The sequence below is a fragment of the Hirundo rustica genome, chromosome 5, assembly GCF_015227805.2.
Source record: "Hirundo rustica isolate bHirRus1 chromosome 5, bHirRus1.pri.v3, whole genome shotgun sequence".
Classification (NCBI taxonomy): domain Eukaryota; kingdom Metazoa; phylum Chordata; class Aves; order Passeriformes; family Hirundinidae; genus Hirundo; species Hirundo rustica.
In genome coordinates this window covers 25,936,557-25,959,801 of record NC_053454.1, presented here as the reverse complement: position 1 = coordinate 25,959,801, position 23,245 = coordinate 25,936,557, and the positions used below count along the sequence as shown (strand labels likewise).

General features: G+C 42.9%; 3 protein-coding genes across 9 annotated transcripts in view; 1 reads left to right on the top strand and 2 right to left on the bottom strand.

Moving 5' to 3' along the window:
* FRYL (FRY like transcription coactivator) overlaps window positions 1-13,847 on the top strand; it is a 161,849-nt gene extending 148,002 nt beyond the window's left edge. For 6 of the 7 annotated variants that reach the window (XM_040065713.2, XM_058420797.1, XM_058420796.1 and 3 more), the window contains 6 exons: window positions 850-948; window positions 5,494-5,562; window positions 8,831-8,848; window positions 9,797-9,907; window positions 11,267-11,463; window positions 12,289-13,847. In XM_040065713.2, coding sequence (XP_039921647.1) covers window positions 850-948; window positions 5,494-5,562; window positions 8,831-8,848; window positions 9,797-9,907; window positions 11,267-11,463; window positions 12,289-12,547 — 753 coding nt within the window. In that variant the 3' untranslated portion in view covers window positions 12,548-13,847. The remainder of the gene's footprint in view (window positions 1-849; window positions 949-5,493; window positions 5,563-8,830; window positions 8,849-9,796; window positions 9,908-11,266; window positions 11,464-12,288) is intronic. The other variant, XM_040065715.2, reaches the window with a different exon arrangement.
* A 190-nt stretch (window positions 13,848-14,037) lies between these two features.
* ZAR1 (zygote arrest 1) lies at window positions 14,038-19,051 on the bottom strand. Its single transcript, XM_040065716.2, has 4 exons — window positions 18,200-19,051; window positions 18,029-18,121; window positions 17,880-17,954; window positions 14,038-17,805 (listed from the first exon to the last, which is right to left on the bottom strand). Exons 1-4 carry the CDS (start codon window positions 19,001-19,003, stop codon window positions 17,662-17,664), a joined length of 1,116 nt encoding a protein of 371 aa, XP_039921650.1. The 5' UTR covers window positions 19,004-19,051; the 3' UTR covers window positions 14,038-17,661.
* Window positions 19,052-19,220: 169 nt separating this feature from the next.
* SLC10A4 (solute carrier family 10 member 4) lies at window positions 19,221-21,904 on the bottom strand. Its single transcript, XM_040065717.1, has 3 exons — window positions 21,519-21,904; window positions 20,906-21,116; window positions 19,221-20,260 (listed from the first exon to the last, which is right to left on the bottom strand). Exons 1-3 carry the CDS (start codon window positions 21,902-21,904, stop codon window positions 19,745-19,747), a joined length of 1,113 nt encoding a protein of 370 aa, XP_039921651.1. The 3' UTR covers window positions 19,221-19,744.
* Between the last annotated feature and the right edge of the window lie 1,341 nt (window positions 21,905-23,245).

The window sequence follows — 23,245 nt, the reverse complement described above, 5'->3', positions numbered from 1 at the left end:
ATACACACATTACATTAACAAATATTGTATAAATAAATCTTTCCTCTCCAAATAATTAAAATTAAATGAACCTGCTTGTCAGATTAATTCTCACTGATAAAGTACAGAGGTCTTAATGTGTGCAAGGCCTGACCAGTGTGAGGGAAGGAGCATCATGTTAGAGATGTATATACAGGACATGTCAGGAGAAGGACTAATAAAAATACCTAAGTGAAAATAAAACCACAGCGAGAAGTGGTGTGGAAGAAAGCTGAGGTAGCAGTCCCTGAGGGAAAAAGAGATTCTGAAACCATGTTAACAGAAGCAGTCATTAATAGTAGAAAATTCTTCAGATATCCAGTGGCTCCTGCTTTGACAAAGTCCTGTTTCTTACAGACTGCAGAAGCCTTTGCTGGTGGTATCGTTTGTATGTTGAGAAGGGCAGGTAACCCTCAGTGGATCCTCCTTAGGTTGCTACAGGAGCAATCAAGCAATCCTTTCCTTCCTTCCACAGGCTGTTCTGTTTACACTAGTGGGGGGGGGGTGTGTGTATCAAATACTATTCTTTATAATAAAAGATCTAAAAATGGCTTTGAAATCTCTCTTTCACACGTTAACTAGGTACTAGTTCTTATTTTGGAATCAAAACTTATTTTGGAGTCAGAACTGCTGTTCACTGATTGAAATGGTAGAACTACATGTGCTAATTCACTTACTTAAAGGTGTCACAAATGTCGTGCCCAGCTAGTGCTAATTTGTTTTTTCCAAATGCAAACGTGGGATTCTGTATTGTGTAATTTAGGTATTAGACTGTATGGATTATAGTCAGATGTTACATGACTGCAGTGTGTGATTGCTTTTATCTTCCAGCTGCTGTCTTGTGGCCTGCTAGAAACATTGAAGTTCAGTGTTCTAGAGCTCCAAGAACATTTGGATACCTATAATGTCAAAAGAGAGGCAGCAGAACAGGTGAGTCTCTTATATATCAAAACAAAAATATTAGAACCTACTCATCAAGAAAATGTTGCAGGTCCTTATGTCTCATCACAGGCATCTAAAGGTAAACTTTGGGAAAACACTTCCAAAACAAAATCCTGTTTCCTTTCCTTACTGCTGTTCTATGTGTATCATCTGAACCTGAGGGTTTTTTCTTATGTGTAATTCATTTTTGTTGCACATATTTCTGAAATTGATTTTTAATATATAACATTGCACAAATCCACTAACAGTGGTAAAAGCACATTCCTAATTTAAAAGTCCTCTTTTAAAAAGATTCAAGTATTTTCTAATATGAATATTCATAATGGTTTTTTTTAATTTATGTTCTGCTTATTTTATTAGACTAGCGATTCTCCTCCAGATAAAGACATTTACAAATAACTATCTTTATGGAATTTCAAGTGCATTAACAGCCATAGTATTCACAGATCAGGACAATATATTAAAAGAAATCCAGAAAGCAATGCATTTATCCTAATACAGATAGGACCTGTTTAGCTGAATAATTCTTTAGGCTTCTTTTTGGTGACTGAACCTCCACTGATAGTAATGGGAGTTATACACAGTGTCACACAGAGACATGTAAATTTAGGGCTCATCTTACAGCTGGCTCTCACTGAGGATGATGTTTGTGTGTTGTTTTGAATAATGCAGTTTAGCTTTCAAGGTATATGTTCATGGTTATATCCCTTTTCCAAAGAAATGCAGTTTAGAAGTTGAAAATTTCTGTAGCAAGGGTGTCTATATTTGGTTTTGTGAACCTGTGTGTGAAGTTCAGAAAATAAGATGCTACCTTCAGGATCATAACACAGGAAAGATTTGTATTTCAAGAGCCAAAAGAAAACACAGATCTACCGTCAATTTTGCAACCAGAGGGAGAGGGAATGTATGGGGTTTTTGTGGTAGAGATGATGATTCCTAGGAAAATGGAACATGCTGAATTTTACTGATCTCAGCAGCCTGTGAAGCCATGGTGATGTCAGTATTGGCAGGTTTGAGTGACACAAAACAGAACCGGAATTCAAGACATGATGCCTTGGCAGATCAATGTATTTACCAGCATAAGTGGCTCCACATTTCTTGATCGTGCTGAGTTTATTAGGAAATTATGGCCTTCACCTTGCAAAGATTGCTGACAGCTTATCTGTTGAATAGACAAGACATCACTTTTTTGTGGGAAGGATCTCAAAAGAAATGTGGTTTCCTTGAAACCAGTGCTAAAGTGTGCCACACAGCGCTGTTAATGTAGGTAAACTCTTGGCAGGATCCAGACCAGCATTTCTGCTGAAGAGTTGCTGCCCTGCTCTGTGGTAATAACAATTTATTTGATCTAATATAATGAGCTACATTTTGCCATGTAGGCTTAATCAGAAAAAAAGTGCTCATCTAATGACTAAGATTATTTTACTCAATGTAATATTTAATGTCTGGCAATCTCCAGTGCATAATACTATCAGCACCCCTATGAGAGCATAATGTATTTCATTTTTCCTTTTCGAGAGCAGCCCTGAGGCACAGAGGGTGGAACTGATTTGCCCCATGGTCAGACAGGAAGATTTGTGACAGGGTGAAAAGGGACTTGTGTGTGTGTAATTAGAATGACGACTATCCAAACATGGAGGAATTTTACATCAATTCCCCATTTAGCCTAGTTTATCACAGCAATAACCAATGGTATTGTTTTGTTGATTTGTCAAAGTATAACAAATTAAAATTACATTCCTTTCAGATGGCCATGAATTCACTAAAGGTATTATATTATTACCTAATTTTGCACTGCCACATTTCATATTGGCATAAATCCATGCTGGATATTAAGAACTTCTTTGTATTTTATTTTACTAGGTAAACAAATACAAGTATCAGTTTGATGGCCTCTGTCATTATATCATAGTGAAGGAGTTGTTTTTTCTGTCAAAAAGGGAGTCCAGTAACATGTTTCTGTGGTCAGCCTGTCTTCTGCCACAGATTTGTGAGTGACTGGAGCAGGAAGAAGGTTCACAGGGTTAAAGGAATTGTTCTGAAACAACTGAGAGCATATTGTCAGGGTTTTATTTTTATTTAATCATTTATAAATAAAAAGAAGCAGTACTGAGAAGGAAGAAACTTTTAGCTTTGACAAATCATCTCTGACTCTTGATAGCATGACATGTAGACAATTTAGTGCACTAAGTGGTTATTGAGCATGTTAGTTTAGAAGTAGTGACCATCTCAATTTTTTTTCCTAAAACATTTTAGAAGTATTTCTTTAGCTATTGGCCCTCTTTCTCTAAGGTGTATTTCATATTAAATATAAACTAAGAATCTTCTAAGCTACATCTTAGATACATGTTTTATTGTTTTCTTACTCTGTCCTCTTAAACAGAGTATAGGGAATGATTGAACAAGACTTCCTCAAGTAAAGTCTGAATTTCTGTCTTTACACACAGCTGTGCTATGTGTCCTATTAAAACCGAAAGTATTAATGCAAAATGCTTAATCAATTTAATGCAGACCCTTGCTTTTTTCATAGAAACACACTGAAAACTGACCAAATTAAGTGGTTGGGTTATTGTACAATAAAGTAAACAAAAATTAATAGATGTTTAAATAAATGTCATTTGCATGTTAATGTGGTTCAACCACTGGAAGGATCTGTATGTTAATTTTAATGAAAATTTGTTGTTTAAACTATCGTAATTGATGATGTTTGTCACTCTCAGTGCTGTGTGGTGTGCAGGGATTCACATGAATCAAATTGTAGAAGTAAAAGGCTTGAACTGCAGTTGCTTGAAACTCTTACCTATGCACCAAGATAAGACAGAAGGGTACCTATAGGATAGACTGTTTAGCATGTCTGTTTAGGGTTTAATCTGGCAAATCAACCTGTGCTATGACCAAGACCAACCCTAGACTTCACTGTGTTATGTTTTCATCAACACTTCGTAGGAGATACGTGGAGAAAACATGAATAGGAGATACGTGGAGAAAACATGAATTGGTACAAAACAAACACTTAAGATTATTCTGTCACACTACTCCCAAATGAAAAAATAGATCTTTCTACCATCTTGAACATATATTCTGTAAATTTCTGCACAAATTAATTTTGTTACCTTTTTGAAGCTATTGTTCTATTTTCTTGCAAGGGGACTGCTTGTACTTCATCTATGTATTAGGGACAAAGATACTGAATCAAAGTAATAGAAAATGCAAACTTATACACACAGTAGTCTAGGCACACCCTTTATCCAGACTGGTTCTAAGATTTAAAAAATATTTTAAAAGGGCAGTGTGTGAAAAGTAATACTAGCTTCCCAATTGCTGATGCTGTTTGTTGCAGTGCAATTCTCTTGTTCCCGATGGAGGCTGTCTGGTAAAAAGAGAAATGAGATTTGCCGTGGATGTTGGTATCCATGTCACTAATTGAAACTGACACTGCGATGTTCAGAGAATTCCATTTCTCCTCTTGATGAGCACACAGACCTAGTTAATTCACTAAGTAACCTTTATTAAATTGAGCAGATGGGAAATCACATTTTTCTTTTTCTTGCATCAGACAAAGGTTATAAAAAGGTCACGGCGATTCCCTCTGAGATTCAAGATACTGAACACACGCATTATGCTAAATGATTCTTCCTTGAATGTATAGAGCCTATTCTTCATTTCAGATGATATTATGCATTTTATCTCAACATGATGCATTCCCATTTCAGTAATACCCATGCACTGTACAGAAAAATTTTCTGGGCCCTCTATCAAAGGGGTAATTAGGTTGTATTGTCCAAAAAACCCCATGTTTGATTCTCTAAATGCTTTATAGTAATGCAGATATTCATGTGAATGCCAGTACACATGGAGGTTCTTTTCTGAGAAATTTGCATGGTTGGTTAAAGGTAGAAAAAGAGACTGCCTGCTGAAATTAATAAACTTGTTGTCTGGTATATGAACTGGAGTTAAATGCAGCCCTGAGTGGAACCTGCAGGTTTGCACTGTGTAATGCAAGAATACTTAATCTCCTGGTCTTGTATGAACTGGAGGTGATGCTAAACTCCCATTGGAGAATTTGGGTTTTTTCATTCCATCCTGTAAACCTGCATTTACGTCTGCTTACACAGGAGAGATCTATTTTCTTCTGTTTTTCAAGTAGCCCCAAGAAATGTAATAGGCTTATTCTCTAATGTGAATTAGTGTTATATTTTAAAGGCCAATAAATCGCATTGGTGTAAACCTTGTGCAGAGTAAAGAGAGGGATATTTCTGCTTCCACCCTCTGATACATTTTCCTGTAACAGTATCAATTTAATCATGGCTTAGTATTTATGCTGAAGTGTATGAAGGCTACAGGAAATAAAAGCTACAAAGTGATCTATCAGAGTGGATATCATCACAGCAAACAACATTGGTAAACAATTGATTTCATAACACAATTTCTTACATTATCTGAGAATGTACAAGAGGAATTGGCTTCGGCAGTTTTCAGTCTTCAGTTTGCTGTTTCAGAAGATGTTCAATCTTGTTTATATTTATTTTGCAGTGGTTAGAAGACTGCAAAAGGACATTTGGTACTGATGATGGTATTCATGGGACTAACACAGATGCCCAGGTAGGTGTATGTCATTTGCGAGTTACAGGATATGAGATTAAAAATCATCTTTATTGCACAAAAATTCCAATATTTGTAGAGAGATAACTGAAATGAAAAGCTTTTCATACATTTGTAATCATCCTATCTTTTGGAAACTCAGAGTCTCATGAAGTGGCAATAAAAATGGGTCTTCTTAATAAAAGCTGGCAAATCCGGCTTGGGTCCTAGACTTAATAACACTGAGTAGATAAGCAGACTAGATATCATCTGTGTACCAGCAAGTCTGCTTTTTCTGCTGCTGTTTCTAGAAGGAAAAAAGATTTAAATTCTGGCTATATGCTCAGATACACTGTCTACTCAAAAACTTCTATGTAGTTTAATATATTTACTACTACAGAACTATGTAAGACCTTTCTGGAGCCAGTATTTGGGTGAGAAGTAACAGGGAGTAAAGTAGCAGTATAGCAGAAAGCTCATTAAACACTTTTGTAAAAATATCATCTAACAATAGGTTAAATAACCATTAATATTAGTTGAATATTTTGTATGTATTTGCATGGCACTCATCCATGTTTACTATTACTAATTACTATAATAAGTGATAGCTTTTCCCAAAATGGGCTAAGACTGGGTTTTTTTAAAAATAGAACAGCTGCATGATATTGATACAGTAAAGCAAGCAAATCCAAAACTCGACATTAGCAGGTACAAGGAGTCTGCCATCTGAAGTACTGTGGTAAGGACAGTAAAAGATGTAACTGCAGGTAGCAGATGAACCTGATTTTTCATAAATGACAGTTTGACAAAAATCTCGAATCCAAGCTGAAAAAGGAGGAATTTTATTTCTTTTATTGGGTTGAACTATTCATTGATGCACTTGGTCATATTTCTGCTGCTGAAGATGTAGTCTTCAGCAACCAAAATGTTTACTGTATGTATCTTTGGACTATTTCTTCTTTTATATAATTTTCTTTTGCTGTTCTTCATATATATTTATATATACATATATGTTTGGGGCTTTTTAATTCAATCAGAAAATGTACCCGAATTTTTTGAATAGTGAAAAATGTGGTAATATAATGTTAATTTTTATACTGCACTGAAGTTGCACATTTTAAAAAAAATCAAGTGAATAAGCTTAGGTAATACAAAACCAGCAAAATAATTTACTACTATTTGCAAGGACTTTTATCTTGCCTATGAGCACATACTTTAGTGTATTTTACACTAGGTATACATCTTTGTATACTGACTGGTATATCCTTAGAAATAGATAACATTTACTATTACAATACAGTAAATACTGTATATATATTAATTAAAATGCATTTATGTATTTCAGTCCGTACTTAAAATTTTGTTTACATACACCAAGAAACTGTTCTAATATTTAGTTGTTAGACGTGAAGGTAAATGTTACTGTTCCTACTGTGTAGCTGGGGAAACTAAAATGGAAGACAAGCAACATGCAGGCTTTCTAATAGCTTGTACAGAGAGAATCCATGATTCCCTGGCAAGGCAGTTTGGCCTATTCCTCCCTGTTTCTGCAGGGTTTGAAGATAGTTTCTGAAAAGGAGTTTGAAACCAATCACACTGGTTATTATTTGTGGGGACTTGGTTTGATTTTGGTTTAAATCCTAGGCTGCAAGGGCAGCAATTCTTCAAAAGTCTTTGTAATTGGAGTATGGGGCTGCTAAGGCTAAGCAGTCAACCAGTTAATGCTAAAAATGTGTAAGTGTTGTCTTGCTCAGGAAAACAGATATATTTCATTTACTAACACAAATAAGATTTTCTTACTAATTTTTAGCACCGTGGTTCATACAGCTAAGGAATAGTGAGATTAATTCTGTTCTGGCTTGTGCACTGCCAGCAGACTTGCAAGTAAATCTAATTATTCAGTTCTTGCTATTAGTACACGTAAGCCTGAAAGAATGCATCTGGACTCTGGCTAGACTGTTTCTACAGGACAGGCAGGTACAAAAATCAGATTCATTCTCAAGTAAGCACGTACGTGAAAGACACTGAAGCAGTACAAAGCCATTTTTAAAGGAAAACCTCTCCTGAATTTTTAAAAGGCAGCTATCAAGGTGTGTTTTGGGGGAAAGGGATTACTTATGGCTTACAGTAACAATGAAACTTGGCTTTAAGAACACTGGAACCTAATGACTAAAATTATTAAGTAGTTAACCCTGCCATTTCTCAAAATCTGATTCTCTGTGCTTCATTAGAGTGAGTCATCGAAGTCATGTTAACTTCTGCAGTTCAAGATCTTACGTCTTCAGTGTTCTGTGCATCAGAAATACAGTAATTGTGCTGAGTATATAATAGCACAGAGTGCAGTAAAAAAACATGCAGTGTACAAAAACATGCAATGTTCATAACCTGGGAAGCACATAATATATAACTTACCTTAAAGTTGTGTACAACTATGTACATAGTAAAGCTCAGCTGCTTCTGTCTGTTGGGAGTCAGACATCTGCTGTATCTTCATATGTTTTGTTCTCGGGCACATTGTGTGATTCCAATGTGGTTGTCCTGTGCAGGGCCAGGAGCTGGACTTCAGTCATCCTTGTGGGTCCCTTCCAGCTCAGGATATTCTGATTCTGTGATTCGGTTTGCTTTGACCACTGTACATGCCTAAGTGCCATCAATATACTCAGTGCTGTACAAAGCACAGGAGCGGTGGAGTTCCCCTCCCCAGTCTAACACATGTATTTTCTGACTGCTTCTCTCCCTTATCCCTCTTCCCCAAACATTTTTTCTGAAATGGCTTGTAAAAACCAAGTGCAGTTACATTACAGAAATCTCTCAGAGGTGTTGAGAATTGAGTTTAGCAAACCCAAGAATTTCTAAACTGATGCAGAGTCCAAATTAACCTCACATCTCCAATTTTAAAATGCATTATTTTTCCTTAACCTATTGTGATACAGTAAGAAGTTTTGTTCAGATGTTCAGATCTAAGTGTCCTTGATTTTGATTACCTTAAATTTGCGCACCTTTCAGACTACACAATGTATAAAGACTGGACAAGGTTGTAAGAGTGTTACTCATGCTGTGGGAAAACAAAGCCAATACATTTATCTTTAGTTACAGCAGCAAGTAATTTTATGTCAAATTAAGCCTCTTAATTTTTTTACATTCAGGATATATTTGGAGCATGTTACTTGTATTTCTTCCTCCATTTTACCTGGGACATCTTTTACCCTAATTAAAATTATTTCCTACACTAATTCTTGCTCTTTTTTCTTTCTTTGTATTTTTGTGACCTGCTCATCTTCTTGCTTAGCAAATGGAAATTCTAGCAGTAAGTGACAGTTCTTGATTTATCAAATATTTAACCATGCCAGTCACCAAACTGGTCTCTATCTGTCTTGTCCATTTGTGAAATAATGATGTCTTGTCCTAGACTATTACAGAAATGCTGTGTGCTTCAATTTTGCATCATCTAACCCATTAGACTGTTGGTCCTTTGTAGATAATAGGATCCTGTAGTTAGTAGAATGTTATAAAGATAACTCCATTAGCACTAGCTTTTATGTCTGTATGTGAAGCAGTATTAACACTGTCTGCACTTCTGACTAGTGTTTTAAAGACATAAAAATGGAAGCAAGACAGTGTGCAAATTAATACTGCTATTTCATTTCCTTAAGAATATATCATGTGTTACTTTCTAAAGCAGAATAAGGGGTACTTTTAATAAAGAAAACATAATTCTTGCCTCCAGGAATGGAATTACTCTCCTCCTACTCTGTCAGGCAGTGTAAGCTAAGGGCCAGGTTATATACTGTGCTTACAATATAAATATTAATGGTTATGAAAAATCTTACACTTATGGACCATAACTGCTTCTTTTGGATATTAGATCTTGAATTTAAAACAGTAAAATATCAACAATAAAAGTAAGTGATCTATGAAGACATGAAATCTTGAAATGTTCCAGACATTTCAAAATGCCTTTTGAATCACTTCACATCCCACTCCACCCCACTTTTTGGAAATGTAACTTTTTAATAAGTGAACTTTAAATCTCTGTGAGAGGCTACTTGTAAATCTAGAACTGAATGAAGCTTTTCACCTGCTTTCCATTAGCTTACTGTATGTTAGCTTCTAAATATTTTTGGCATTTTCTTTAGTAGCCAAATTAACTACTTATAATTTTGCACCCTTACTGAAGAAGTTGTGATTTACTGTCTCTTGTACTGGATAGTAGGAGGTTTGCACTTCTGAATAACAATGTTGTTTACATTTATAGGAGCTGGAGTTGTGTCGGAGGCTATACAAGTTGCATTTCCAGTTGCTGCTTCTGTTCCAAGCCTATTGCAAACTCATCAGTCAAGTAAAAACAATCAAAAAAGAAGCAGAGGTAATGAAAACCATGCTGTTTAGCTAGTAATTGTTGACATTTTAAAAGCAGACAATTTAAAACACATTTTGAGAGCATTTTCATCAGTGGGACATCCTTTTAGAAACTGGAGGAGGGTTCCAGCTGTTTTATAGCCAATTAATAAAATATTTAAGTAGAGCTTACACGAATTTTCTGAGATGTTCAATTATCTGTGTTGATTTTTGTACAGCTTGGAAGTTCTTTTAAAAAAGACAGGAATGTAGGCAGTCCAGTGATGAGGATCTTAAATATTTCAGTAGCACTCCTGGTGTATTCTAATCAAGCTACAATCAAGGCACATCAACTCCACTCAGCAGAGCTCCGTGATGAAGCCCTTTTCCATCGCCCTGGTGTTTCCTGTGGCAAACACCATCACTTTCTACTAATTCATTTAACTGCGTCACTTCAGCCACCATTCAATTACTCTGCAACCTTAGTCCCCATCCTAAGCACAGTTAGTAGTGCATTGTAGACCTCTCATGCCTGATTTTCAGTTGTAGTTAACTTCAGAAGTAAAAGGTGGTTTTCAGATGTGGACATGTGATACATAGGTGATGTTAATTGAGTTGTGTGCATTATGCTATTAATAATGTCTTCTGTAAGTTCTCCCCTGGGTCTGGAATGCAATCGACAGGAGTAGCAGAAAAAAAAAAAAATAGGCTTGGTCTTGCTTGATATAGTAGGGAGGAACATGAAAATCCTGAGTGAAAGTCTTTAGTTTATGAGTAGCTTCAGAAAAAAACTGTGTATGTTCCTCACTTGTACTTCCAGATTTTTGCAGAGGCTGTAAATATGTTTGTGTTTGAAGAATGCTGTGGAAGGTTGGCATCACATCAGTCCCACTTCTTGCTTAAGTTAGTCAGATGCAGAATCATGTTCTGAGAGATGGCCTTGTGTTTTACTCCTGCGTTGCAGCTAAAGCCAAAGATGATATTATATTCACTGCTGTTACTGTGCTGGGTTACCAGTCTTCCAGAATTTTCCTTTGTATTTAAGATGTCCTTGTAATGGCACCGTTGTTGTCATACCTTTCTGAAATGTTTCTTTCTTCTTGTCAGTTTGTTATTATATAATGTAAGGACAAAAGAAATTTATTTTTTGAAACAAATTTTAAAAGAACTAAGATGGAAACTTCATCAGGGAAAGCCCAAATAATTGACATGCACACTTGAGCCATTAAATTAACTATATACTTAAGCAACTGCAGAAAATATTGGTGTGTTCTTTTTCTGTTTCTCATTATTGCACAGAAGAGAAATAAAAAAAATCTGATCTTCTGAAAATTATTTTGGCTTGAAATACATTTAAACTGGAAACAATAACTTATACTTGTTTTAGGTAATAAACATGTCTGAAGAACTTGCTCTTTTGGAGAGCTGCCTGAAAGAGGCCGAGGCAGTGTCTGACAGTGGCATCGAAGAAACTGAAATTGCAGAGGCTTCCCAAGCTAGCACAGAAACAGCTATTCACTCCCTCATTGAATCCCTGAGAAACAAAGAGTTTGTGTCAGCTGTGGCACAGGTCAAGGCTTTCAGGTAAGTTTTTTAAGGATTGCTTTCAGATCTTGAGTTTCTTAATAGACCTTTTTAAATTAAAAACAGAAATAGGCACTATTCTTTTTTTTTTCAGTTTTTGCTGGATGTCCTTGTTGAAATGGTCAAACACTGTTGCTTTGTTACAGGTTTTGGGGTTTTTTTTAGTAATTTAAGAAAAGCAAAAAGCAAATTTAGTAATACTTGTGTGAACGGGATACGCAAAGCAATCACACGGAGACGAGAGGTTTCGCAGGGCAGAGTTGTTCCTCCAAGAGAGCCCAAGGCTGAGAGTCCCTTTGCCTGTTTATTTCTTACTTTTTATACATTTGTGGGTCTGGCTATGGATTGGCTTCTGGAGTTTTTCTCTCCCAGCCCAATGGCCAGACCAACTGTCAGTTACAATTGTTTTCAGGTTAGAAATATGCAGAGAATGAAAAACAAAGGATTTGTTTATGTTACATGTGTGAGAAAAGGCAGCAACTGCTCCTAATATTGTACAGTAGCTAAAAAGTCTGACTCCATTTTATGAACAATCAAAAGGCTTTAAAAAACTCAGAAAAACCAGGGTGACATACTTGTTCTTTAGAATTTATCTCTGAGAAATTATACTGTTAATTACTGGGACTCAATGGAAGAAACACTCCTCTAGCAATTTTCTATGCCTTTTGTTCAAATATCTGCTTAAAGAATAAAAATATTCTAATTTTTGATTTTTTTTAATCCATATTGCACGTTATTTTCCCTTGCATTTTCCTGTCTCCAGTTCAAATGTCTGCTTAATATTTTTTTTTTTTTAATGTTTAAATCCAAACTGTGTGTTTACAGATCTATTTGGCCCCACGACATCTTTGGCAGTTCTGAGGATGACCCGGTTCAAACGTTGCTGCACATCTATTTCCGTCATCAGACGCTTGGCCAAACTGGCAGCTTTGCAGTAGTAGGCTCCAACCAAGATATGTCCGAGGCCAGCTCTAAGCTGATGGAACTTAATCTAGAAATCCGAGAGTCTCTCCGCATGGTGCAATCCTGTCAGCTTCTAGGGAAGATCAAAACAGGAATAAATCTTGTGACCACTGGATTCTGAACAGCTGTCATTTAGAAAAGAACTGATGATGAAGACACTGCAGACTATTATTGAGCACCTTTCACAAAAAAAAAAAAAAAAAGGAAGGAGAAAAAAAAAAAAAAAGAAGACGAAGAAAAAAAAATACAAAAAAACCCCAAACCCCTCCAGCAATCCTGACAACCAACACACTTTTATCACAACAAGAAACTGGTTCATCAGAAGTAAAATCCTGAAAATTGAAGTGAACATCCCACTTGACTGCTCTTTCTACATAGCAGCCTGTGTGGCAGTAGTATTTTTTTATTAAATTTATGTATAAAAACTTCATGAAAGGAAAAGGGCTTAAACATAATGCATACATATGCATTATTTTCTGTTGTAACAGAACTATAAATGATGTTTGCAGCAACAGCCTCTACAGGTTGGATCAATATTGCAGGTGGGATGAGGCTAAAATCAAGGCTGGTTTATTTTGGCTGAAGACCTGCAAGGCTTCCTGGCTTCCCAGCAGTAGTAGATAAAACCATCAACTAACCCCTAATGAGACACTTTGCAATGTCATGAAGAATGTGCAGTCAAACAAGAGTAGAATGACACATGACTGCAAAAAACATTGACTTCTCAGTGTTTTATTGGCTTTTGTTGTCTGTAATAAGGAAATAATGTGTGTGAGTTAGGATGTATGGCTATATGACAGTTGTGTTTTGAAGGTATGGATGATTGTTAAATAAGGTCTCAGAGCATGCTTAAAAGAGCTGCAAGATTATTTTTGAAGAAATTTTATTTTATTAGATCTAATCCTCATAGTGTGTAAATGTTAGGACATTTAATAATATTTTAAACTGGGATTTCCCAGTGTTTCTAAAAGAAATAATATATCTGTTAACTTTATTGGAATGCTGCTCAGTTCTCTGACCAGTGCTTATGTTACAAATATTGATAACAACTAACCAAAAAGTAGCTGCCTGCAGAGACTTTAAAATGTATATTAAAGATATATGCTGCCCATCAGCAATTCTCATTAGAAGTTAACTTATTTTATTCTGTATATATTCTAGAAACTGTATAGTGCAAAACCAGTATTTTTCGTGTAAATTTGTGCAATGCACTGTTAAAACAGTAGGTGTATAAAGCTATGAGGAGAAGGGGGCATTTCCCTCTTGGTTGTCACATGCAGTACTTGCAGTCTGAGTAGCCTGCAGGGCTTGAAGAGTTTGAATGCATGTATATGCATCTTCATGACTCAACTGAAGCCTAAGGAATTGGGACTACAGAAAAAAAAAAAAAAAAAAAAAAAAAAAAAAAAAAAAAAAAAAAAAAAAACCACACAAAAACAAACAAACAAACAAAAACCTGACTACCAAAATGTGCAAACAGGCAATATCCTCACAGTTCAAAGTCTGTAGCATAAAACTGGATTCTGTTGAAACAAATAACATTTTGTAGTAAAAAAAAAGAAAAAAGAAAAAAAAATAAAAACAGAAAAAGATTGTAGTCCCACAATTCCTGTGATTTGAAAAGAACACCCAGTATTTTTATATACATCTCTTACCCACTGTGATTTTTTTTAATGGGCTCTAATTCCAGAGTTTAGAATGTAGAATTGAAATTCTTAGCTCTGCCTTTTTGGGGAAACTAGGCCCCACTAGAAATGCAATTATGCTGAAATGCATTAATTGAAGGCACTGTGCACACTGTTGGACTGCTGACAGTAGTTATGTTATCCTAACAAATTCTGTAACTGGTCAAGGCACATTCATATTCACTGTATTTTTTTCCCTGTCCCTGATAAAATTGAGTTATTTTGATGGTTTTGTGGTACTGTAGATGGTGTTCTTAATTATTTAACTAGTATTTACAGGGGAGAGGTAGTTTTATTTAGAGGCGCATTACATTTTTATTTACATCATCTTTTACCAGCTTTTTTTTTTTTGTAAAAATAAAAGACATTGTATCTCTCTTTTTGTGTATTTTTACAAGCTAGAGTTTAAATACTTGAGGTAAACAGACTAAACACTGACAAAAGAGGCCTAGGTGCCCTGAAGTAATTTTTTTTCCTTTTATGTCCTGTCTTTGCTGCAGCATTTTTCTAGGCATCTTCTGAAGCTGTTAATGGATTTCTCATGAAACTCGAAGCTGAATTCATATATGTAATTCATTATGTTATACATCTTCCTCTATTTATAATGGCTAGTGGAATCCATCCTATGGAGAAGAATCATGTTAGCCATCTTTTGATATTGCTTTAATTTCATTCAGCTTTTCAGAAATTACTCAGCTAGTGCCAGGTCTGTGCTGAATCCCAGGCTACAGTAAAGTATCTAGAAACAAGCAAAACATCAGACAGCTCCTGCAAGATGCAGTAAATACAGCACTGACTGAGCTAACACATGCCAAAAAAAAAAAAAAAAAAAAAAAAGTATGAAAAAACTGTACAGAGCAAGTTCAGGGTAGATTTAAAGAACCAGCACCATGAAGGCTGTTCCCTTCCACTTTCCATAACTACAATAGGTCTGGAGTAGCTTTCCTACTGAGTCTAGGAGCCAGTGCCCACAATCTGTGTGATGTCCTGGACACAACATGGCAGTAAAGCTGAAAAGCAGCTAGAAAGTACAGAGCTGTACTCAGGCATCAAGCAGTGAAAGCATTGAACGTACTTAGGTAAGAGGGATGACATGTAGAGCTACTCTGGAACTGAAGAACGCTGCAGGGTTAAGGAAGGCCTGTGTAATGCGGCTGCCCAGCACCTTGTACTCCTCCAAGCCACAGAGCCTTGCAGTAGCTGATGAAAGCAGGGGTTGTCTCCTTGCTGCTGCCTGCCACATAGAGCCTTCATCGGCTGCTGGCGAAGCACAACACCCAGGTCACATCAGCTAAGCCTGTTCTACATCTTAATATGCAGAGCAAACTACTGCTTTGACTGTAGTTAGTGGGAATGACAGCCTTCAGGTTGTACTAGATTTCACTTTGGGCTAGTGCTGGTAATATGTAAGAGTCACCATATTCACACCAAGTAATCCTCCAAGCAGTGTTTTCTGAGGATACCTGTATAAATTGGAAGCATTCACCTGCTCATATTGTCATGACTTCATACTGACATGGCACAGAGCTTCAGTTCTCTGAGTCATTACCAAGGTGCACAGACTCATCACAGTCAGTTTCTCAGTGCATGCATCAGGAATGGACTACAGCCACTAGAATGGGGAAGGCAAACAGGAAAAAACACTGAAGAACATCCTTGGAGGGGATTATGCTCAGAAATAAAGACATACTAGATCACAGCTGCAACTGCAAACTGAGGCAGCAGGGCCAGGTGGCTTCAGAGAGGGCACCAGGTGCATTCCTCAAGCTTGAGGCATGCCACTGCCCATCACAGTAACTACAGGTGAGAACAAGGCACATGCGTCTACAACAGAACACTGCCCAGCTGTGGGGTGCTTTTCAAATTGAACAGGCCAAGGATGGAATTTGCCATGAAAGTCTGAGTGAGCTGGTTAAGCAAGGGATATTTATTTTTACTGTGATACATGGAAAAACGCTTCAGGTAGAAGCATGAAATAGAACTGTGCTCTGCTCTGGAGGGAGTAGGTCTACTTGTTCCCAGAATGCTTCACACTGTAATAATAAATCCAGCAAGAATAAGTAAAATTACTTGGCAGTAAATCAACACTGAGGTATTAAGCCCACTGCAGCAGGTTCAAGGGGCACATTGAAATAAGGCAGGAATTTACAGCAAGATGAGTTAAGCATACAAAATTAACACTCACTGCTCCTCAAACAAGACATGTTGATACAAAGGATATCATTTGCCTACCCTGCCACACACTAGCTTCCACTTAAAGAAACAAGAGTACCTGGCACTGAAGCTGTTCTAGAGCATGGTTCTCACTTTAGCCTTTAATAGACTGGTCTCTCAAGTAAGCTGGGTATAGATATAGATAAGTTTGCTATAGCAAATACAAAAATCACTCTTTTGAAAGAGAAGCTACCTCGAGTTCTGCAAAAGGCTTGGTGACTATGCTCAACTTAAAAATTAACAGTGGCAGTAGCATTCTCAGAAAAATAGGTTTTCATCTGTGTTTGCCCAGCTCCCTAGCTAAAAGGCAGACTAGGGCAGTGAAGGTTTTACTGGCTTGAGAATCTACCCAGATGATGATGCTGTAAATTAATTATAGAGTCAGCTTATAACACTTGTCTGAAACATGGAGTTCCTATAGAGGATACCACCACCGAGAGCATCATCTGCAAGTAACCAGTGCTGGTTCTGCCATTACTACCAAACACTTCAAGTACAATTCCTCCTGTAAACTCAACCCCAGAGGAGTGTTCTCTTCAAGTATAATCCACTAAGTGCACAGCGCTTGCACTTCACCTGCAGATTGAAAAAGAAGCCAAGCAGATGCAGTATTATTGTACCTTGCTCCTCTGAATTGTCCCTTCTCTCCATAACCCTTGTGCAAGTAAGATGAGCAACACTTTTACCAAAGAGACCATCACCATAACATGAGTGACTTTCTTCCTCAGCATCTTGTGAGAACCACCCCCAAAAAGCTTTCTTTGGCTTTTGCCTACAGCCAACACCAACTTAGCTAAATGCAGACCAGCTGTACCAGTAGAAGTGATTCAGTACTAACACAGCATTTCTCAATCATTTTCTAGCAATGCAAAGCAGATGCAGGATGCTTTGTACATTGAATACAGGTGTGCAAAATAAGTGAATACTACCGGTATTTGGTTAGTGAAGGATGGTCTACTACCTACTGCAGATGTCAATTTGGTGTTACCTTCAAGCATTTGATTAGTTCAAGAGCAGGAGCAGTAACAAAACCCCTTTCTATCTGAGAGTCTACAGAGTCCTGAGTCAGTTGCTTCCAAGACCATCACTGATTTACAGTGCACTTACAGGCCTGTCACCTATGCAAGTCAAAGAATTTTCAATATGCACTCTTCTGAGCTGGGCAGAAACCCACCTGATCATTTGAGTGTGCTTGCAATACTTTTATTTTCATGCTTTCCTAGCTACTTCTCACCAAGTACTTCGACAAAAGGTACCAACAAAAACCAAAAAAATCTGCTCTACTTGCAGTTTTCTTGAAGAGCCCTAAACAAAAACAAAAAAAACCCCATCCCATTCAGATGATGTATTTGAAACTGAATGTGCTATCGCAGGAGAGGCGTTTCCCTTTGCATCTCCCACAGAGGTCCTGGCGGTGGGGCCTTTTGGGATCCACGTGGCGCATCTTCACGGGGCAGGTGCACCGCGTCTGCTTGCAGCTCTGAGGGAGAAGGCGGTGGTCGGCGGGGGTGGCCGGGCCCGGGAGCGGCCGGGCTCAGGGCCGGGGTCCCTTACCTGGCAGGTGATGTCCTCCACGCGGTACGGGTTGTAGGACTTCTGGCAAGTCCGGCAGAACTGACGGAAATAGACCTGCGGGGAAGGCCGGGGTCAGCAGGAGGGCGGTGGCGAGGAGCCCGAGCCGGGGCAATCCGAGCCGGTCCTACCTTGTTGGTGCCCTGGACGCACCAGACGTAGGCGCTTTCCCAGCGGATATTGCAGTCCTTGCAGTGGTAGTACCCGTACTTCTGCTCCAGGAACTGCCGGGGACAATGTTATTCGACGGTGCGGGCCCCTCCCGGACCAGCCCGGCCCCGCTCCGCTGCCCCGACACTCACCTGGAAGCGCAGGCGGGTCTTGCCTGCCGATGTCTGCCGCTTCTGGGGTGAGGCGGGCGGCTCTGCCGGCTGGGCCGGCGGCTCTGCCTCGGCTGCCTCTGTCGCCTCCTCCTGGCTTGCCTCCGCCGCCGGCTCCGGGGGGTCGGCCGGGCGCTGCCCGAGAGGCTCGGCCGGGCGCTGTCCCAGCGGCTCGGCGCCACCCTCAGGGGGCTTCTCCCAGCTCGCCCGCACGGCAGCCGCCTCCGCCGCCCGCTGCTCCCGCAGCGCCGCCGGCTCCTCCTCGACGGTCGGCGCCTTGTCCTGCTGCTGCTGCCGCCGCTCCGGCCCCGGCTCCTCCAGGAAGGCGGTGAGTCTGCGGGACGCCACGGGCGAGTAGACGGCGATGGTGCGGGGGAAGCGCACGGCACGGGTGCTGGTGGTGGCGGGGCTGCCCAGCTCCTGCTCCGCCTCACGGGGCCGCGGCGCGGCGAGGCCGGGGCGGCGGCGCAGCAGCGTGCGGGGCCCGAGCGAGCACTGCACCGAGGCGTCCTGCCGCGGGTTCACCTGGACGCCCACCTCCTTGGTGTTGGCCTTGCGGAGCCGCGGCGTCAGGTTGGGGTTGACCTGGGAGAGGATGGCCTTCAGCTGGGCCCGCTGGTAGTTGTCGAAGTACTCCGCGGCCGTCTCCCCGTAGCCCGAGAAGTAGCTGCTGCCCCGCGGCCGCCAGCCGCCCGCGGCCCCTCCTTTGCCCTTGGGCGGTGGGTAGCGGTAGGAGTAGGGGTGGTAGGCGGTGTAGAGATAGCCCGCCATCGCCTCCTCGGCCATCGCACCGGACCCGGGGCAACCCCGGGGCGGTGGCCTTAAATACCCCCGGGGCGGGGCCGGGCTTCCCTCGCCCCTGACGGGCGCCGGCCTTGCGGCCCCTTCCCATCCCCACCTGGAGCGCGGCCCTGGGCCATCCCCCGCCCCCCTCACAGCTCCCAGCTGTACCAGGCAGCGAGGTTTAATTGCCTCCAAGGGAGTAAAGAGCGGATGACACGGGTTTGGTTCGGCTTCGCCATGTATTTGCGGTGAGAACAACGAGAGAACCTTTTACAGCAGGTGGGAGGCAATGAGATACACACACGATGTGGTTTTTCCTGTCATCTGAAATGATACGGAGTTGACTCTGTAGAACACTGTTTCTTCTTTCTATTCCTTCTACCCATTCCTGCCACACTCAGCCAGGCAGCAGTCTCCTTGCGTGAAGTTTTACAGTTACTAGTTTGTGTCGCAGTGATGGAGGGTTGGGGTTTTTTTTGTTGTTGGTGGTTTTTTGTTTGTTTGTTTGGGAATTTTTGTTTGTTTGTTTTTGTTTGGGTTTTTTGTTTTGTTTTGTTTTTCCCACATTTACTTTTGAGGAAGTAGAACTGTCACAGTAATAAACACATATCACCTTGTACAATGGAGCAGCTGGAGAAATGACAGAGGCTGGGCAGCTCCGCTTGCCCAGCAGCGAGCACAGCCCCTGCCTGCTTGCAAGCACAACACACATTCATGTCTGGGGGAGTTACCTCTTTGTCCTGCCTAAAGCGCCGTCTGAGTCGGCTCCATCTGAATGGAATTGTGCTCCTCTGTAGTCACTGTGCCATATGAAGTATCAGCTACCTCCTCTTCCTTCAGTTTCTTGTAGGAAATATCTGTGTCTTCCTCTTCACCAAGTGTATCTTGCTTGTAGCTGTCTCTTCCATACATTTTATATGCCAGCACAAACAGTCCCGCTTCTGCTGACTGAAAAAGCGCATAAAGCAAGGGAAACATGTACATGCTCCCTATGAGCTCCGGGGAGAAGGTGAGTTTTAGGATGGCAGTGCAGAGCTGGACATTTTGGCACCCTGTTTCCAAAGATACTGTTCTCCTGCAGTGTGGGGGCATTTTAAAGACCGTGGCTAAGCCATATCCCAAGGCGTACCCTGCCAGAGGCATCAGCACTGCAATGGCGTAGACAGATGCAGGAATCTGTGCCAACAGATCTGGGCCCAGCATAGTCCCAGTCAGGATGAACAGGACCACCAGAGTCACCAAGAGGGACCACAGGGAAATCTGGCAACAGATACAGACATTGATAAACAACATGAGGGCTATTATTTTGAAAGGATAAGCATAGCGGGTAGAGGCTTGCTAAAGAGTCTAAACGGCAAAACATGGTTGCGCTGCCCTTCCCAGGTTTGCTCCTGGCCTGGGGTTTTGGTGGTGTTTGATCATATCCCAGGAAAGGAATGGGATGAGGTCACCATCCATCATTTTGCTTTGGGATGACCTGCTGGGAAACAAGAGTGAGGACTTGTGCCTCACTCTTCCTCTCTCAATCAAGCTAATTTAGCTGCATGCCTCAAGGAAGTGTGGCCGTGTCTGCAGGTTGGTTTTGCCTGACCTGGGTGCAGTAAGAGTGAGGAGAAAGCAGGATGTCATGGAATGCATCTGCTACACGGTCCAGGATGCCTACCACGCTGCCCTCCTTCCTGTGCACGGACAGGAGGTAACCAACCCGCCTTTTCCCTCGCTTTCTCTGTCCCACCGTTTTATTTCAAGACTGTAAGTCTTTGTATTCCACCGAGGTAGTTGACTATACCTGTGTGAGACTAACACCGGCCTGGAGGGACAGAAAGCTTACTGCCGTCGGCTCCCCGTCCCCGGTGCCGCCCCCGGGCACCCCCCGCCCTCCTCCCCTCCGGGCGCCGTGCCTACCTTGACCAGGAGGTCGGCGGCGCGGGGGTGCCGGTAGCGGATGAGCACCCCCAGGCCGATGGGCAGCAGGGTGCTGCCCAGCGTCAGGCTTACCGCCCCCAGGGGCAGCAGCTGCACCACGGCCGTGTTGATCCAGTGGCGGCTGTAGATCCAGAGGCAGAGGGGCATCAGGAATAGGGCCAACAACGTGGAGGAGGCCGTCATGATAATGCTGCGCCGGGGAAACCAAAGAAATGCTCTATCACTACGCGTCCGGCCGGGGGGCAGCCCCGTGAAGCTTCAGCCGCCGTTGGAAGTGCGTTCTGCAACCGGCCGGGCACTTGTCACGGCAAGAGCCCGCTCGCTCTCCTCTCTCCCTTTTCCATCCTCCACCCCCTTCCCTACTCCGGCCAGGGCGCGGGCACGCAATCTTTTTAGGGAAGGAGGCAGGAGGCTGTGTCGGGGCCTTGTAAGGTCCTCCAGGGGAGCAGTGCTGGCGATTCCCAGCGCGTCGTGCCCGCCCGTCCGCCCGTCCCGGCTCCACCGGCGGCGGGTGCCCAGCGAAACCTCTCCGCTTCCCGGGGCCGCCGCAGCCTCCCGGGCGGCTGGGAACAAGGGGCAGCGGGGCACCTACCTCAGATTCATATCCCCGTCGACGAGCACCGACATGAGGTTGGAGAGGTTGCCTCCGGGGCAGCAGCCGCACAGCAGTACAGCCACGGCCGCCACCTCGTCCAGGGCGAACATGAGGGCGAGGAGGAAGGCCAGCAGCGGCATGGCCACGAATTGTCCCAGCAGCGCCAGCAGCAGCCCTACGGGCCGCCGGAGCTGCTGCCCCAGCTGCCCCAACTCCACGGCGCAGCCCAGCCCCAGCATGGTCACGCAGAGCCCCAGCCCCACCAGCACGCTCAGGCCCTGGCTGAGGGAGCGGTCCCCGAAGGTCTCGCCGCCCCCCGCCAGCGACCCGCCGTCGGGGCCGCCGCCCCCCGCCGCCGCCGGGGGCTGCGCGGAGCTGGCCATGGGCTCCGCGGTCCCGGGGAGCCGCCGGCTCCCCGCCAAGCCCCGGAGGAGAGCGCGGGCGGCGGGGCGGCCGTCAGTGCGGGACGCGGGCAGCGCTCGCCCTGGCGGGCGGCGGAGCCCGCATCCCTCCCCGGCTCCGCTCGGATCTCCGGGCGCCGCTGACGCGCCGCTACCGCGGTCGCCGGCTGCCTGTCTGCTGCGTCCCCGGACCCACGCGGGGCCACCCCCAGCGTGGGCGGTGTCTCGCTGCCGCCTCGACGGCGCTCACCGCCGGCCGCCAGCGCCGCCCGGTCCCGGCGGAGGGAAGCGCAGGAGGCGGCGGGCTCGCGGCCGCGTCCCCGCTCCGGAGCGACCCCGGCAGCCTCTTCTGGAGCCGGCAGCACCCGATCTTTCCAGCGGAGGACCTGAGGTATCGCAGGGTTTACTTAGGCATCGGCATTACGAAAAGGTCGATTAGCGTCGCAATGTCACGCGAAGTGGGCGGGCAGCACTAGACCCCTCTGCTGAGGGGCTCGTTCCCCCTCCGGGCAAGTCGCTATTGATGTGAAAGTTTGGAATGTGTGAGGAAGGATCGAAAGCCCTTTTATGAGGTCGAGGAGGCGCCACGTTCTGCTGGTGGGGATGCAGAAATTTGTCAGGAGAGGTGATAGCTTTTAAAGGGTAGTCAGAACACGTGGAGGAAACAAGCAAGCCCACAGGCACACTAATATTCAAACCAGGGTAAGAAATGTAGTCCGTCACCCAAAAATCGTATCCAAAGGCAATTAAACTCTTTTCAGTCATAAAATTATGCTTACAACATTTACTTTTCATTTAATGATTGTGTGTCACCCTGTTCCTTCAGAAGTAAAGTGCTGTATGGAATGCCCAACTAGACTTGCAAGGACAGAAGTTCTTGAGAGAGGAGGGCAGCTTCGGAGGTCAGGAGATACGTCGGTGACTCTCACTCTTGGCACTACTACTGGCCTTGTCTTAGGAATGTAACTCTTACCCTCGTTCACCCGCAGGGTTTAGAGGGGTCACAGCCACCACTTCACATTACCACTCTTGGGTGAGGGTAGCTGGTTCAGGACAGAGCATCCCCGGGGGCTTCCCCTTGGCTTCTGCACAGGACAGAGCATCCCCGGGGGCTTCCTCTTGGCTTCTGCACAGGACAGAGCATCCCCGGGGGCTTCCTCTTGGCTTCTGCACAGGACAGAGCATCCCCGGGGGCTTCCCCTTGGCTTCTGCACAGGACAGAGCATCCCCGGGGGCTTCCCCTTGGCTTCTGCACTTTGTGTGTGGCTCTACTTCTGCACGGAGCATTTCAGGTCACAGCTGAAGAGGGACACACCGTATTTA